The sequence below is a fragment of the Narcine bancroftii genome, chromosome 1, assembly GCF_036971445.1.
Source record: "Narcine bancroftii isolate sNarBan1 chromosome 1, sNarBan1.hap1, whole genome shotgun sequence".
NCBI lineage: Eukaryota > Metazoa > Chordata > Chondrichthyes > Torpediniformes > Narcinidae > Narcine > Narcine bancroftii.
Genome location: NC_091469.1, coordinates 393,769,549 through 393,786,837, shown reverse-complemented (window position 1 = coordinate 393,786,837; position 17,289 = coordinate 393,769,549). Strand labels below are relative to the sequence as shown.

The window sequence follows — 17,289 nt, the reverse complement described above, 5'->3', positions numbered from 1 at the left end:
TGTTAATGCAACTTTTTTTAATCTTCTTTTACACCTTTCTGAAAATCCTTCTCTAACTCAGCAATCTTATTTTATAACTCTAAACTTTCTGCTATATATTGTTTCTTAACTTTCGTAGAATAACTAATGGTCTTCCCTCTCAAATAAACTTTTAAAGCATCCCATATTACAAAATGACTATCCACAGAATTAACATTTTCGGTCAAAAATAAAGAAATCTGCTCTTTAACAAAAGTAACAAACTCTGTTTTTTTTTTCAATTTCTTTGGCTTTGCTTCGCGGACGAAGATTTATGGAGGGATAATGTCCACGTCAGCTGCAGGTTCGTTTGTGGTTGACAAGTCCGATGCGGGACAGGCAGACACGGTTGCAGTGGTTGCAAGGGAAAATTGGTTGGTTGGGGTTGGGTGTTGGGTTTTTCCTCCTTTGTCTTTTGTCAGTGAGGTGGACTCTGCGGTCTTCTTCAAAGGAGGTTGCTGCCCACCGAACTGTGAGGCGCCAAGATGCACGGTTTGAGGCGATATCAGCCCACTGGCGGTGGTCAATGTGGCAGGCACCAAGAGATTTCTTTAGGCAGTCCTTGTACCTCTTCTTTGGTGCACCTCTGACACGATGGCCAATGGAGAGCTCGCCCATATAACACGATCTTGGGAAAGCAATGGTCCTTCATTCTGGAGACGCGACCTACCCAGAACTGTTTGATCTTCAGCAGCATGGATTCGATGCTGTCGGCCTCTGCCATCTCGAGTACTTTGATGTTGGAGATGAAGTCATTCCAATGAATGTTGAGGATGGAGCAGAGAAAACGCTGGTGGAAGCGTTCTAGGAGCCGTAGGTGATGCCGGTAGAGGACCCATGATTCAGAGCCGAACAGGAGTGTGGGTATGACAATGGCTTTGTATACGCTAATCTTTGTGAGGTTTTTCAGTTGGCTGTTTTTCCAGACTCTTTTGTGTAGTCTTCCAAAGGCACTATTTGCCTTGGCTAGTCTGTGGTCTATCTCGTTGTCGATCCTTGCATCCGATGAAATGGTGCAGCCAAGATAGGTAAACTGGTTGACCGTTTTGAGTTTTGTGTGCCCGATGGAGGTGTGGGGGGTTGGTAGTCATGGTGAGGAGCTGGCTGATGAAGGACCTCAGTTTTCTTCAGGCTGACTTCCAGGCCAAACATTTTGGCAGTTTCCGTAAAACAGGACGTCAAGCGCTGAAGAGCTGGCTCTGAATGGGCAACTAACGTTGCATTAAACCTCCATCTAAAAGACAGACTTACTAACTCTGAACTTTCACAGGAAAAAAGTAATAATGAATGATCTGATATAACTCTACTTTTATATTCAGCTTGCAATACTCTACCTTGTAAATGCGCTGATACCAAAAATAAATCAATTCTAGAAAACAAATCATGTCTCGAAGAATAAAAAGAGAAATATTTCTCTTTAGGATTAACTTTTCTCCAAATATCCACCAAATTTAAATTTTTCATTAATGCATTAATTTGTGCTGCCATCTTTGATTTCCTTATACTTTTTGATTTCTGTCCAGTAAAAGGTCGAGAACACAGTTAAAATCACCACCTACTAAAACATTTTCATTAGTTTGAGTTAACAAAAAAAGCTTCTGAAATAAACTGCTCATTATCTATATTAGGGGCATAAATATTCAGCAAAGTCCAAGATTCAGCAAAAATTTTACAGTTCACTCTTAATACTCTGCCATCATTCCCTTCTGAAGATTCCAATTTAAAAGGTAAATTTTTATGAATCAAAATCGCTACTCCTTTTGCCTTAGAATTAAAAGAAGAGAAAACATGACCAACCCAATCTCTTTTCAATTTCAGATGTTCTTTCTCAGTCAAATGTTTCTTGTAAAAAAGCAATATCAATTTTCATTTTTTAATATAAGCCAATATTCTCTTTCTCTTAATTGGATTATTTAACCCCTGCACATTAAAAGTTGCAAAATTCAATTGAGACATCTTTTTTAACTACTTATATATTTACACACTATAAAATAATGCTCCCCTCTATAATTCTTCCAAAAAAGAAAAACCCCCCTCAAAAAGTTTTTTTTTAATAAAAAAAAACACCCAAATGTAGTAATACCCTAAAAATCTGGATGTGGTGAACCCACTAGCGGCAGATGACTATCAAAGTTTTCAGTGTCATCCACCATCTGCCCCCTCCCCAGCCAGATACATATTTATTATTTAATCAAACACAATCGAATATAATCCATATATTCAGACCAATGATTCCAAGCCCAACGACTGCTCCGAATCTTCAACATCAAGAAGACTTTGTGTCAACTTTCTTTCCATTATTTCCATACTTTCCATTCTTTGCATTCCCATGTCCATTTCCATTTCCATTTACTTTCCTCTTAGGAGATAATGGAGGAGAACAATAGCTGGGAGAATGCAAAACAATTTATAACTTAAGGTGCTGGTCAACTGGTGCGGACTCGAAAGGCCGACATGGCCTGTTTCCACTCTGTGAATGGTTATATGATTATACGATTATATGATTTCTTCGCAATTCTGGCAAAGAATTAGCAAAATCCAAAGCATCTTGATCATTCTCAAAAAATTGAGATTAAAAATTTCCATAGAAAACCTTCAAAATTGCAGGATAATGAAAAGCAACCTTGTAGCCTTTTCGGCACAAAACATCTTTAGCCGTATTGAATTCTCGTCATCTTCTAATAACCTCTTGGCTTAAATCAGCATTTTAAAAAAACACTCTATTATGTTGAACCATTAATGGAGATCAATTCTGCCTTGCGTTCTCCTCTGCCATACGTAAAATAATTTCTTGATCTTGATATTTCAAACAATGAATCAAGACTGCTCTTGGTGTTTGTCCTGGAAGTGGTCTTCTTCTCAAGAGCTCTGTGAGCCCTATCCAATTCCAAACCTTCAGGGAAAAGATGGCGGAGAAGAAAGATGAGTATTCCACCTCTCCCCAGCTGGATCATTAAATACCTGTTTTTTTCATAGTATAAAAGTGGTTAAAAATAAGATTTACAGTTATTTAAATAACTGAAGAGTGCTCAAGAGTCTTCACTAATGGATTGTTATTTACAGAGATGAAAGAACATATCAGAGCCGCTATGTCTGGAAGAGAACTTCCAGTTCTGAGAGGATCTTGTGGTTTTGCAAGCAGAGAGTCAAACAGGCTTTCTCTCAGAGAGAGAGAGAGAGGGAGAGAGAGAGACAGACAGAGATCACATTAAACCTCAGCTTCAGAAAAAAACTACCATATAAAAGTGCGGAAGAATTGAGACCTACCTGCATAGCTGAATCCACGGAGTCGTCGCTGCAAGTCTCCAAGCCTCAGAGGACTCCAGCCTGTTCGAGCCTGACTCCAGCACTGATCCTGCATCCACAAGATGGCGCTGGTACATCAGTGAGCTCAGCAGTTGACGACCGGCATTCACGTGAAGCCGTGTGTGCGGGTGGTACGGCCGATAAGGGGACCCATGAACCTGCGACCTCACTGGGCGGGTCAGTGGTGTGCAGTGTAGCGTTGGAGAACGCTTCTGCATGTCCGACGGCTTTGCCTGGCCTGCATGGGGCATCGTGGGTCTGAGAGCTGCTGGAGAAAGTCGGGGCTGTGGGGGAGCCTGAACGCCAGCATCCTGAAGAGGTCGGGGTGCTGGCATTGGGTGTCCAGACCCTCAGCCTTTCAGTCAAGGGACCTATAATGACTGATGAAGAAGAGGAACTTATCTTATTGGAATTTGTCCAGGAGGAGGAGCTTACAGTTAAAGAAGGTGGATCTCAAAAAATGGAAGTGGAATCTGAACTGGATTCAGTGTTTACTGTTTTGGAAGGGATTACTTGTCAAATGCACCAAATTCATAATATGTCAAAAGAAGTATCAACTCAAATGAATCAAGGATTTATGGAGATGAAAATAAAAATGAATACTTTGTGTGATGAAATGTCCACTGTGAAACAGGAAATGACTGTAGTTAAAAGTGATATTAATAAATGTATAAAATCAGTTGATACTGTGAAAGATAATTTTAAGAAAATTGAAAAAGCTTTCTCTGAGTGTCAAACGCAGGTAAAACGTAATAGAGAAAAAATGGAAAAAGAGGAAGGTTCTTTTGTAGATTGGGGGATTCAGAAAAGAGATTTAATGAAGAAGATTGATTCGTTGGAAAATCAAAGTCGAAGGAATAATGTGAATATAGTTGGTCTCCCAGAGAACATTGAAGGTGCTGACCCTATAAAAAATTTTAAGTAATGGATCCCAGAGGTGCTGGGTAAAGAGCTTTTCCTTTCTTATTTTTCTTATTCCAAGTGAAACATTAGACAGCCAGTCCTTTCCTTTTGCATGAACCACAAGGGCTTTGACCAGCCTGTCTTCCAAAATAGGGGGCTTTCCATAAGCTTGCCAGCTTGTCCTGTTCCAGTCCAATCTATTCTGCTGGCTGTAACACTGTCAAGTGATCTCTGTCTGTCTTTCTCTCTCTCTCTGAGAGAAAGCCTGTTTGACTCTCTGCTTGCAAAACCACATGATCCTCTCAGAACTGGAAGTTCTCTTCCAGACATAGCGGCTCTGATATGTTCTTTCATCTGTTGCCTTTTGTAAATAACAATCCATTAGTGAAGACTCTTGAACACTCTTCAAAGCTCTTGCAAAAGCTCTGGAGCTGATACCTCCACCATGGAGTATTTTAAATAAGATCTGTTTTAAAGTGTTCGTATGTAACCTACTCTAACAAACCTTTCCCAATTTATCTCCCCAAAACATATCTATATACTCTATATAGTCTGTCACTGGAAACACTCGATGTAGTGTACAGTGATTACTAGTCATTCAATTCTACTTTCAGACTGAAACTCAATTTCAGAAGTGGAGCATAAGGCACACTCTCTATTATACACAATCATCTCTTGCATTTTTTTGCTTTTGGTTGATCTGGCTGGCTTCTGGTGGAACTCCAAGAGTATATTTTGAAATAAGCCCATCCTTTAAGATTATGCGGCTAGCTCTCCACATCCCTGGACTTGTTTGTTAGCAGTTCACTTCATTGATTGTATGGTCTAATCTTGACTTCGTATTGCAAGGCTTTTATTTCTTCAACATAAATCTGAGTTCTTCCATGACAGGCCTATTGTGTCCAGTTATATAAAAATTCACATAGACCAAAATGGCACAAGCAATTGATTTACCATAGAGCAGCTTTCAAAGTGATTTTGTGTATAATTTAACCCATGTAGCTGAAAATAAATTATGATAATTTAAAGGTAAAGGCCACATAATACAACCTTTAGAATGTAACATATATGAAATTCTTTAACTTTGTCTCCCGTAAGGAAGACAGACAGTCACCACTTTGTCAAGTGTCCCTTATAGAAATGAAGCCCCAGCGAGGAACAAACTCATGACCTCCGCCAGAGCCTTCTTTATGTATTACTACATTTTTCTTTAACAGTTTATTACTTTCAGGTATTTTAGAAGCAAAATAATGTGTGGGTATTCTAATGTAAAATAAAGGCAGCTTGATGTTGAGGAAACCATGAAAGATGAACTAAGAGGATTTCTTCTTACTTAAATTGGATATTTCAAAGTGGTAAATTGAGTCCTGACACACCTTTGTCTGCTCAGGATTCCAGCATCTGCAGCTGATGTGTTTCTCTGTTTATATGAATGCCATTCCAAGGGATTAGCTTATGTAACTGCATAAATTTAAAACAATTTAAGCTTAAGTTTTCCATTCAAAGATTAATTTACAGAATTGATTTACTTGTTTGATGGATTCCTTGTCATCTATTACAATATAAACCATTCATTTAACTCACGGCCAGGTTAGTATCATGGTTAATGTAATGCTATTGCACTATCTGCAAGGAGTTTGAGCATTCTCCCAGTATCTGCGTGGATTTACTCTGGGTGGTCCAGTTTCCTTCCACCTTTCAAAACATGTAGGGGGTGTTGATTAATTGGGATAATTGGGTGGCACGGGCTTGTGGGCCGGAAGGGACTATTACCAGGCTGAATGTCTAAATTAAATTCCTGCCGTTGATAGAACACTTCACAAAATTAACCTCATAGTTGATTATAAATGTAAAACTGCCATGCATTACATAATTTGTAGTTAAGAAAATATCTGAATCACCAGCAATAAAGATTAAGTGATTTACAGTGAAATCTCTTGTTTTCTTTTTCCTTTAGTTGAAAGTTGCCAAAGAATTGGTAAGTCTTTCATCACTTTTATCATTGAGCCATCCACAGTATGCTCCTTCATTAATTCTTCAAATATGAGCAACAAAATTTTTTTCATGGATGTTTTTATTTTCAAATAGTGCATGAAACATAAGGATTGTATCTGTGAAAAAGGAGAAAGAGGAAAAGATGGAGCTCCAGTAAGTATTGGCACATATATGCCCTGAATTTATTATCTTTGGATGTATAGTGCCAGATTGAGCAGATATTAATTCTTATTGCTCAGAAGTAAGATTAAGGTTAAGGAATATTGGTTGATATTCACTTTTGTACAAAATAACATTTCATGAGAAATCATGATGATATACCAGAAAATGGCACTGTATATGTGTGTGAAAAGGAAAAAGTGTGTATCATGGTTAATGTGATTTATGGTGTGAAAAATAAAAAATTAAAAAAAAAGAAATCATGATACACCAAAACAAAATAACCTCAAATGTTGGTGGCTGGATAAAACTGCTATTTCTACACTTTATGACTAAATAGAGAAAGTGATTCTATTTTGCACACTCATGAAAAGAAACTTACTGAGAATTGATGTACTTAAGCAAAATAAAGGGAAAATTATTCTTCCATTTTTGAATTGATGCAAATTGGATTTAACTGCATTCTGATGTAAAATTATCTATGGTCTCATTCCTATTTGATTCTAAAATACTGTAAGGCTAAGCAGTTTAAAACACAAAGTGTGATATTCCCATGCAACTTGGGTTTAACATGGAAAATTCCCAGAAAATATGATATTGCACTGAAAAAGATTTGGATCTTTTAAATACTCTGTATTGCTGCCCTTTATAACAATTCTTCTTGAATAATAATTAGGCATCCTTTGCAATTGCTGAGTAAGTGGGGCAAGTCATCTGGTAGTGGAAATTCCAATTTTCATATAGAACCTGAGGAGTAATCCTGCTCCTCTTAACTCCACATGGATGTATTTGACTTAACTGGAAAGGAATAATGTTGTCAGGATCCCATTGACGTAATAAGATTCTGAACTGCATAAATCCATGAGTCTGTTGCCTGCTTTTGGTAGATGCCTCATTTACCTGGAGAACCCACAGACTATTTGTAACGTTTCAGCATTTTCCTTGGAAAAACCATAAAGCAGTGAGTTGGATGAATTGGTTAATTAATTAAAACAGAAAAGAAAACATATCCATAATATACATTATTCTGCTTGTGTTCGATGGGTCTAGATTTTCTGCTTGTTGCCTTTCAATCAACTGTAAATGGCTAAATGATAATGAGTTTGTTGTCATACATATTGTACTGACAATAACCACAACAGCAGTGCGAGTATAAGACAGCTTTAATAAACTAATATGTACACTAAGAGGTCTTGTCTCTCTGCAAGACAAACCTGGAAGGCTGTAGCTCTGGATTGCTTTATATACTAGGTCACCGGGATGACCCCTGGTGACCGAGTGGTGTAATTACATATCACCACACATATCATACATTATACACATAAATAGTGTATCTGTGCTTCAACAAGCATTATTTTCTTGATTCATCAAATCAGAATATCACACTTTTCTTGTGTGAGGAAGGTCTTTTAGATTCTTTAATGTCCTTAACCATATACTACCAAATGTTAACTAATGCAATGGATCAATGAGCCTTCTGACTTCAATTAAATTGTTGACCACTCTCTGTGCAAAGGAAACCTTAATTTCTTTAAAAAATCTTTCTCAAAATCATGAATCATCTCCTATCATTTTTATAGCCAAGATGTTAAAATATCTATAAAATAAATAAGTGTCTGAAAATTTGAATGAACATCACTTTAGCCTGGAGCTGACTGACAAGTGTCCACTGGCTAAATCCACGATGCGTCCCCTCCCACCCACTGCTGTTACCTTACATACTTAACTGGGTCAGATGTTGAGGACCTATTTGCTTACTTTGTGGCCCTGTACTGCTGCAGAATGGACCAATGTCAAAGATGCGGTGAAGAAGGTTCACACTCAAATGTTTTTGAAAATAAACGTGATCAGAAACAGATAACATTATAAATATATTTTAAAAAATAATAAATACACTAGGTAACTAAAATATCTTTGGCTAGTAACTTTAAAATAACTGAAATAGTTTTTTTTTTAAGAGATACTTAGTTTGCCCTTTGTTTTACTTTCTGAAAGCCTTTTATCAGTCTGGGGTTTCAAGTTCTCTGCCAGGTTCAAATTGGCACAGGATCCAAGAGACAAAAGTACTGGGGAATCTCAAAACAACAAGGAATTCTGCTTCTGGGTTTTATTTGGAAGTTTGGGACTTTGGCATCTCATGACAAATTAATTGCTAGCAAGATCAGGCAAATCTTGAATAATAAAAGAGCTCCAAGGTATGGGGAAATTATACTTTGATCAGTTGCATTGTATAGACAAACCACCTAGAAAAATGAACAAATGAGGTGTTTATCCCATGTTAAATATTATAAATGTTGTAATACTTTTGCCTGGTAAACATTATTCTAATATGTAGATATTGATAGGGAAGTAAAGGAAATCGAGGTCAAGATGGCAGCCCTGGAGAAAAAGGAGCCCAGGTATTGAACAATTATTTTTCTAACATAATATGTTGCATATTTAAATATCTACTAACTGTAGAGCAAGAGTAGTTTCTACATTTGCTAAAGTAAACTTTCAGCTTGGATGGCAGAGTTTATCTTGGCTGTGGATTAATTTAATCGTACTGATTTACAGTAAGAAACTTTCTCAGAAACTAGGATTACAATTAGATGTTGAATATGTATTGTATAAGGAAAATGCTCCTCTCATTTTCCCTTCTTAATTTCCACGAGGAAGTAACTGATCATTACCATCTTGTCCCTTGAAGGCATAGTTGAATTATAAAGATCTGAAGTTGTGTATGAGAAGACATTGTAGGTAGAAGCATATATACAGTCATCTGGATTAATGTTAACTCTTTGCAATAGTGGACCTAATGATATTGAATTGATTGCTTGTTATGTTTGTGCTTCTGAATCTTCCTGGTCAGAAAGGTATATTATAGAGAAATCTGTTATTATCCTGTATAAACATTGCCAGAGGTTAACACTGTCTCTTTTTTTTTCCATTCCTTTCTTCAATGTGTCTTCATTGCTAGTTGGGCTCTACACAGAGTGGAGAACAATCCAGATATTTGTAGCACTCTGGAGACACACCACACTGGTCTGTTGAACCCAGTTGTACGTGAACAATGAATTCTGCCATCAACTTGCTTAAAATGTATCAAATTATACAATATAATTGCCTTCACAGTCTATACTTTACACCCCAAAAATTAAAAAAATGTAACCCGACATTATCTCACAAATGCTTTAGCTGTAAACAAGAAATTAGCCTACCAGTTCATCTTTGGCCTGTGGGAGGAAACCAAAGTATCTGAGACCAAGACCTACTTTGACTTAGGAAGAACGTGTAAAATTTACAAAGACAATGCCAAAGTTAAAGAGAGAACCTGGGTCACTGATGTTAAAGTGGACCCAAGGTTGCTTGAAAACAGCTGCAAAAACAACATTTTAATCACTTTACAAAGTGTGAGAACCCATTACAGCAAGAAGCACTACCACAAGCACCTAGTCTCATCCCAAGAGAATCTGCCTCGTGGCTTACAAGTCATACATTAAGACGGTCAGACCCCTAGGTTTCCAGAACATTCAACTAGACTGTTCCATATAGGGCATATTTCTTAGAATTCTCTTGGGATTCATTAATCAGGATTGTGTCCCTTACCCAATGGTTAATAGTCTATTGCTACCTTACCAAATAAGGAGGTTCTTATCAGCTCTAACTGATAACAAAGGAATGCAGTTAGTGTCTCTCTTCCAGTCAGTGTTTTAAAACTACCTTTCTTATTTTCTCCTTTTATCATTCCATGATAATTTATAACTGAGCTGGCGAGAAGCAAGTTTACCTTAGCAGTACAAACGTGTTATTGCTAGAAAAAATGGATGCCTGTTGGCATTCTCTCAAACCATGATGAAATGCTCATAAAAGATACTGTTTGACCTATTGAGCTTCACCAGCAATTTGTATTTTTACTTTAACCACGGAGTCTACAGATTTTCGTGATTTACTTTTGTTTGCATTTGTTATTTGTTTACAGTTCTTTGTTTGTACATGCTTATGCTGTGTATGGTTTTTTTTTGCTCTACCAATTAGTGGTAATTCTTCCCCACCTGCAGGAAAAAGGAATCTCAGGATGCATGTGATGTCATGTCTATACTCTGAGAATAAATCTGAAACCCAAAAATAATACATGCCTGATGGAATTTTGGGTGCCATCAAGTCTGTAAAAGATGTTATCCATTCCCTCCTTGCTAAGATGGGTGCAGTATGTACATAATTGATTTAAAGTGCGAGTGCTACTACTGACTTCTTTGGCTTGGCTTCGTGGACGAAGATTTATGGAGGGGGTAAAAGTCCACGTCAGCTGTAGGCTCGTTAGTGGCTGACAAGTCCGATGCGGGACAGGCAGACACGGTTGCAGCGGCTGCAGGGGAAAATTGGTTGGTTGGGGTTGGGTGTTGGGTTTTTCCTCCTTTGCCTTTTGTCAGTGAGGTGGGCTCTGCGGTCTTCTTCAAAGGAGGTTGCTGCCCGCCAAACTGTGAGGCGCCAAGATGCACGGTTTGAGGCGATATCAGCCCACTGGCAGTGGTCAATGTGGCAGGCACCAAGAGATTTCTTTAGGCAGCCCTTGTACCTTTTCTTTGGTGCACCTCTGTCACGGTGGCCAGTGGAGAGCTCGCCATATAACACGATCTTGGGAAGGCGATGGTCCTCCATTCTGGAGACGTGACCCACCCAGCGCAGCTGGATCTTCAGCAGCGTGGACTCGATGCTGTCGACCTCTGCCATCTCGAGTACTTCGACGTTAGGGATGAAAGCGCTCCAATGGATGTTGAGGATGGAGCGGAGACAACGCTGGTGGAAGCGTTCTAGGAGCCGTAGGTGACTACACCAAATGTTAATGTGGACCTGAGGTTGCTTGAAAACAAACACAAACACAGCTGCAATAACAAATTTTTAACCACTTTTCAGCAAGAAGTACTGCTACAAACAGCTCATCTCACCCCAAGAGAGTCTGCCTCATATATTTATACAGTCAAAAACCTAGGTTTCCAGAACATTTGAACAGACTGCTCCACATGTATATATTTCTTAGAAATCTCTCATGATTTATTAATCAGGGACATGTTCCTTACCCAATGGTTAATAGTCTTTTAGTACCTTGTCAAATGAGGAGGTTCTTATCAGCTCTAGCTGATAACAAGAAAGGAAGGAATGAAGCTTGCTTCTCTCTTCCAGTCAGCGTTTTAAAACTACCATTCTCACTAGAGTTGTGAAAGAACTGGGCTACCTGGAGTTCCATCGTGCTGCTTAACTCATCATGAGACAGTGATCAGAGAGATTGGATGCTAGTTAGAATGTTTCATCACAGTTTTCCTTGGGATACAAACTCATTTTTGAACTTTGAGTGCTTCTACCCCTGGCATTTAGTGTTTCATTCTTGTATAACAAGTGCAGCTTTGCATAGAAGAGCATCAGAGTAGCTTTCAATTCTTAATGCAGTTAACTATCTCTCAATAAGAAATGAAACTGTAAGACAATTAATATGTATTAAAAATTAGATTTAAAACAGGTGAATTTTGTGGAGACCTATAACAATTTCACGTGGATCATGAGGACTCCAACTGTGTGCCCCTGAATAGTGGATTATTTGTTAAGTAAGATTGAAAGGTGATGAAAAAAATCAATGAGAATTGAGTGCTATGTTGAAATTTGTAATAACCTTTTAACTAATAAATTTTGCTATTTCATGTTGTACTGTGTATCCCATCAAAAACGGTCAGTATCCTTTCTGTATTTAGGCTTGTTGGATTTTTCTAGTTGTTCATTTTTAAAAATTAATTCCTGAATAACGTTCTATGATCAGAACATTTTTGATTTTAAATGTTGTAAAAATTTCACATGGACCAAAATGGTACAAGCAATTGAAATCCCTAACAACCTCACATTCAATGACAAAGAGCTGATTGTGGACTTTAGGAAGGGTAGACCGGAGGTGTACAATTCCAGTGCTCATTGGGGATTAGAAGTGGAGAGGGTGAGAAAATTTTAATTCCTGGACCCAATACACTAATGTAAGCATGTAAAAAGGAGTTTGGGGTGGTATGGTTCAACAAGGGAAACCTTGGCAAACTTTTACAGATATGTAGTGGAAAGTGCACAGATGCAGCATGGTCTGGTATGGGGACACCAATACCCTGAAAATAAAGCCCTGCAAAGGTTAGTGGACACAGCACAGGACATCACAGGCAAAACCCTATGCATCATCAAGAAAATCTACACGAAACTCTGCCATTGGAGAGCAGGAGCAATCATTTAGAAACTATGGCACCCAGGACATGCTTTGTTCTTGCTACCATCAGGAAAGAGATATAGGTGCTACAAGACTTAAATCACCAGGTTCCAGAACAGTTGATATCCCTCCACCATCAGACTCCTAAACAACAAACTCGATCAGAAACTCATTTAAAGACTCTTTCTTGGAATATTATTTATTATGGAATTTTTTAAATGTATTACACAGTCAGTTTGTTTACATTTCTTTTCTTGCTTACATTTCTCTCTTTTGTATATGTATCTTTTCTTGAGTTCATTTTTTGTAAACTACTGATAAGTGGAAAGGCTGCCTGGCCCTCAGGGTTGTATGTGATGTCATGTATGTAATCTGACATTAAGTATGAACATTGTACTTTGAACTTTTAAACTTTGATTTTTTTATAGAGCAACTTTCAGGGTGATCTTGTACATAATTTCACCCATGTAACTGAAAAGAAATTATGATCAAATATATTCTTCCAAAACAATTTACTACTATGAGGAATCTTAAAAGCAAAATAACGTGTGTGCTTTCCAATATTCTATAAATGCAGCTTAATGCTGACAAAAGTTGAGCTAAAAGTATTTCTTCTCTCTTAAATTGGATAAGTTAAGTTCTGACATAACTTTATCTGCTCAAGATTCCAAAATCTGAAACTTTTACATTTCTCTATATTTACATGAATGCTATTCCAACAGATTAGCCAATGTAACTGCATAATTTTTCAACCTATTATTTTTGATCTTTGTCTTCAGGGTCGACAAGGTTTAAAAGGAGAACCTGGAAATTTGGGTGAAAAGGTGAGTGCACATCTGATTTTTAATATCACAAGGTAAATATAAAATATTGGATGTCTGTTTAAATCAGAATTTGCATCATTGTGAGAGAAAGGTTTTAGAAGTCTCATGTCAAATTGTCTGAAATGGATTTAGTTCGTATGAGATTATTACTGGATATATTTCGAAGCTTCTTCAATTTCATACCAACACTGTATAACTTTAGTCAGATTACGTAAGAACACTTTGTGATACTGACTTTTCAAATATTAACACAGAAACTATTTTCCTTTGGTTCATAAGAAATATTAACAAATTTCTTCAATCATTGAATATGGAGTAATATAATGTTATTACAATTTACATTGGATAACATCAAGCTATCTGATCTTTTTGAAAGCTAAGAACTACAGTAGTGAATTATCAGTTTGTAAATAATCTTGTTCATGTCATTTTTGGATAAGTGTTTTATAACCAGGACAAAATATTTCAACTCCAGTTTAAATTTATCATTAGGATTTTAAAAAAATATAAATTGATTTTATTTATGATTTTATTTACTCTTCATTCCTTTCCTTCAGCTTGATCCACTTAATCTGTGTCCCTACATATTTGTTCATGTATTGATTATATTCCTCTCCAAAGAAATTAAACAATAGGACCAGAACTAAGTCTTGCAGCCCCTAGAGCCTGAACCATATTCAATAAAATCATGGCTTAATTTTATATCTTTTCATTTTTCCTACTTTACTCCTTGATTAATCTTGTGTCCCAGATCTGTTAATCTGAGTCTTAAACATACCCATTAGCTGAACAAGTCCAGGCTTCATGAGGTGAACAATTCCAAAGATTCACCACCAGTTAGGAGAAAGTTATCCTTGTTTCAATCTGACATAGCTTTCCTCTCAAAATATATCACTTATCATTTCAACATCAAATACACATCTAATGGAAATATTTTTGTTAAAATAGATACCTTATTATTTTTTGTTGGTGGGAGGTGGGATGGAAGATGGTGGCATTGTATTCCTAACCCAGGCTTAAAGCCACAGAAGGTACTTCCTGTTGTCACTGAACAATTTATTCCTTGCACCATCCCTTTGATCTCTTCCCACAACCATTCTTCCCCCATATTGATTGAATGGCAGGGTAGACTCTGCTTCGGTGTATTATGGTCCTATGCAACTTCTTTTACTGCACCCAACCTAAAACTGATCTTCCTATTCTTGATCCATTCCACAAACCACAGTTTTTGCTTTCCTCCCACCCATCTGGTTGTGCATTTCACATTCAGGCTTTCCTACCTGTCACTTTCTACTGGCTGCGAGAAAGAGCAGAGACAAATTATGTCATACCTCTACTAAATTTGGAAAGTTCCTGTGTTATCTTATTTCTGGTTTTCTTAGTGTCCTCAGCTCCCCTCTATCCCCTTCCATCTTTCTCGCTGGTTTCTGCTATAGAAGAGAGTAATTACCATAATGCATGGATTTGCAATGAATGAATATTAGATCAGATCTTGAAAATGCCATGGCACTCTCTAACTGATCATTGTGTATCTTTTTGTATTTCTATAGGGCCGACCTGGGTTCAAAGGGCACAAGGTAGATAATAATTTAATTTCAGGTTGGCAGTACTTTAATCTAAATGAAGTGAAGTCCCACTGCAATTAATTATATTTTCTGATTAACTTTTTATTGATCTGTTTTCATGGATCTTTTAAACATTGCAGCAATTTTATCAGGTATTCAATCTGGAAAAAAAAAACCCTGTATATCCCAGCCATTGTTCATTTTGGACCTATTGAGGTAACTTATTTTATGAATGAATAGATGGATAATAATGTTCTCATCATTCTGGACTCAGTGTCTGTTCATATAATATTGTGCTGCATGGAGCTTCAGGAATGCAGGTAAAAGTTGTAAATAATTATTTTACTAGAATATTATGTACTCTCACACAAGGAAAATAGACAAAGGAGGAAACTGTAACTGGTCAAGACTGAGAGTAACTAGATTATTTAAGAAATTACATTTTACTTAAATTAGCTGAAGACAATATATGATCACTCAAATGCATATTGCATAATGGAGGCTTTTATCATTACAAGAAGGCAGATTGTGAAGTAGAATGATAAACATACTAAAAATGCTGGAAGGATGCACAAACAATGTAGAAGCAGACACAATCTATGTTCTGAATCATCAGTAGGAGAAAAAGAATATTGCCATTTCGAGTTGAAACCCTTTATCAAAAATGGCAGCACGCCAGAGTGCTGTAATGGTAGCACTGCCGCTGATGCAGACCTGGGAGAGCAGAGAGCGGAAACACAGCGCTGCTCCGAAGATTTCAACCACCTGATCCTATTGCCAGTGGATCTGTACAGGCTTTAAAAGACCTGTTAAAGGAGCCGATGGTATTTGTAAAATAAATCCTGCAATTACGAGGTCTGTACCCAAGATGGCATTGTCTGTGCAGGGCAATGGCCACGAGGGGTTGCCGACTCTGGGGGAGCAGTTGACTGGCGCAGGGCACCTAAAATGAGAAAACACACCCATTGAGATGGAGAAGTGAAGGAGACAACCCAACAGGACGTTGACCATGGCAGCAAACCAACATGGGTCTCAGTGGTTGATGGATCCCACAGCGCAGTGACCATGGCAGCAGTCTAGCAAAGAGATCAGCGATTGAGGGGCCCCGCACAGGATGTGAGCTGTTAGTGATTTGCAGTTGGGTGACCCGCACAGGATGTGGGCTGCTGGACACTAACTCATGGGAACCATGTATTAGTTAGATTTTGAGAGGGTGCTGAAGGCAAGAAGGGCTCTGAAACAGGCTTCTGCACTGAAGGCTTCCTGATCATGTTAGAATTTTGGATCTGGAGCTGAGGTTGCCAATAAATCAAACAGGAGTCTGTGTGGCTACAGATGCTGTGGGAGCACTGTAGGCAGATCCACAAAAACTCAGACCATGAAGGGACTCCCTTTTGTTTCTCTTTCTCTCGTACTTTAAGGGATACTGGGCAATACCAATGACAACTCTGTCTAGCTTATGGCAGGCAGAAGTGAATCTTTAACAGTAACCATTCTTTTTATCCCACTGATAGTGGTTGATCTACTGAGTTTCTCAAGCAGGTTGTATTTAGCTTCAGATTCCAGCATCTGGTGTCTTCTGTATGTCCAATGTAGAAGCAGATTTATTTTTCATTGTAAAAGAGTTTAGTTTCAAGAATCATATGTTGGACTAAAGGCAAGTACTTTAGAATGAAAAGCAAAACAAATATTTACAGGGAGAGATGTAAAATTGTGTGAGTAAATTTCATGGTTTAATGCCTGAAATATCTAAAGCTCATGGGGATCAATGGAATTTAATCTTAATTACAAGATTTTGCTGGAGTGAAAACAAATGCCAATATATAGACGAGATTAGTTGGGAGGACTGTTTCTAAATTACAAGTGTGTATTTGTGGCTAATTTGAATATTTAATTCAAAATAAACCTTCAGTAACTTTTGAAAGAATGAACAAGAATGAAATCTAAAGCTAATTAATTGTTCAAAGAGATAAATATTGGCTAGTTTAACATATTCATTTTTTTCAGGGTTTCAACAATTTTGTCTTATCTTTAAAGTGCCAGAGGGTTCTTAATCATTGCAAAAGAGTGTAAGATCTGTCAAAATTGCAGTCTATTTTACAAATCTATTATTATTCCCCTTGCAGGGCTCAAAAGGTGAATGTGGAATCCCGGGAACAAAAGGTGAAAGTGTAGGTATATCTTCTAAAGCTGTGACATCGTTCAAGGTGTATTTTCTATTTCCTGTTTTGAAGTCAACACCTTCAGTTTACAGGAAATCACAATATTAATTCCTTCTCCTGTAATTTTTAATGACTCAGCA

At 37.5% G+C, this 17,289-nt stretch overlaps 1 protein-coding gene across 2 annotated transcripts in view; it reads left to right on the top strand.

Annotated features, from left to right (window-relative positions):
• Positions 1–17,289, top strand: part of LOC138751433 (collagen alpha-1(XXVIII) chain-like) — a 216,801-nt gene that overhangs the window by 20,621 nt on the left and 178,891 nt on the right. For both annotated transcript variants that reach the window (XM_069913684.1, XM_069913685.1), the window contains exons 4-9: positions 6,185–6,205; positions 6,316–6,375; positions 8,727–8,780; positions 13,378–13,422; positions 14,973–14,999; positions 17,114–17,158. In XM_069913684.1, the coding sequence (XP_069769785.1) occupies positions 6,185–6,205; positions 6,316–6,375; positions 8,727–8,780; positions 13,378–13,422; positions 14,973–14,999; positions 17,114–17,158 (252 nt within the window). The remainder of the gene's footprint in view (positions 1–6,184; positions 6,206–6,315; positions 6,376–8,726; positions 8,781–13,377; positions 13,423–14,972; positions 15,000–17,113; positions 17,159–17,289) is intronic.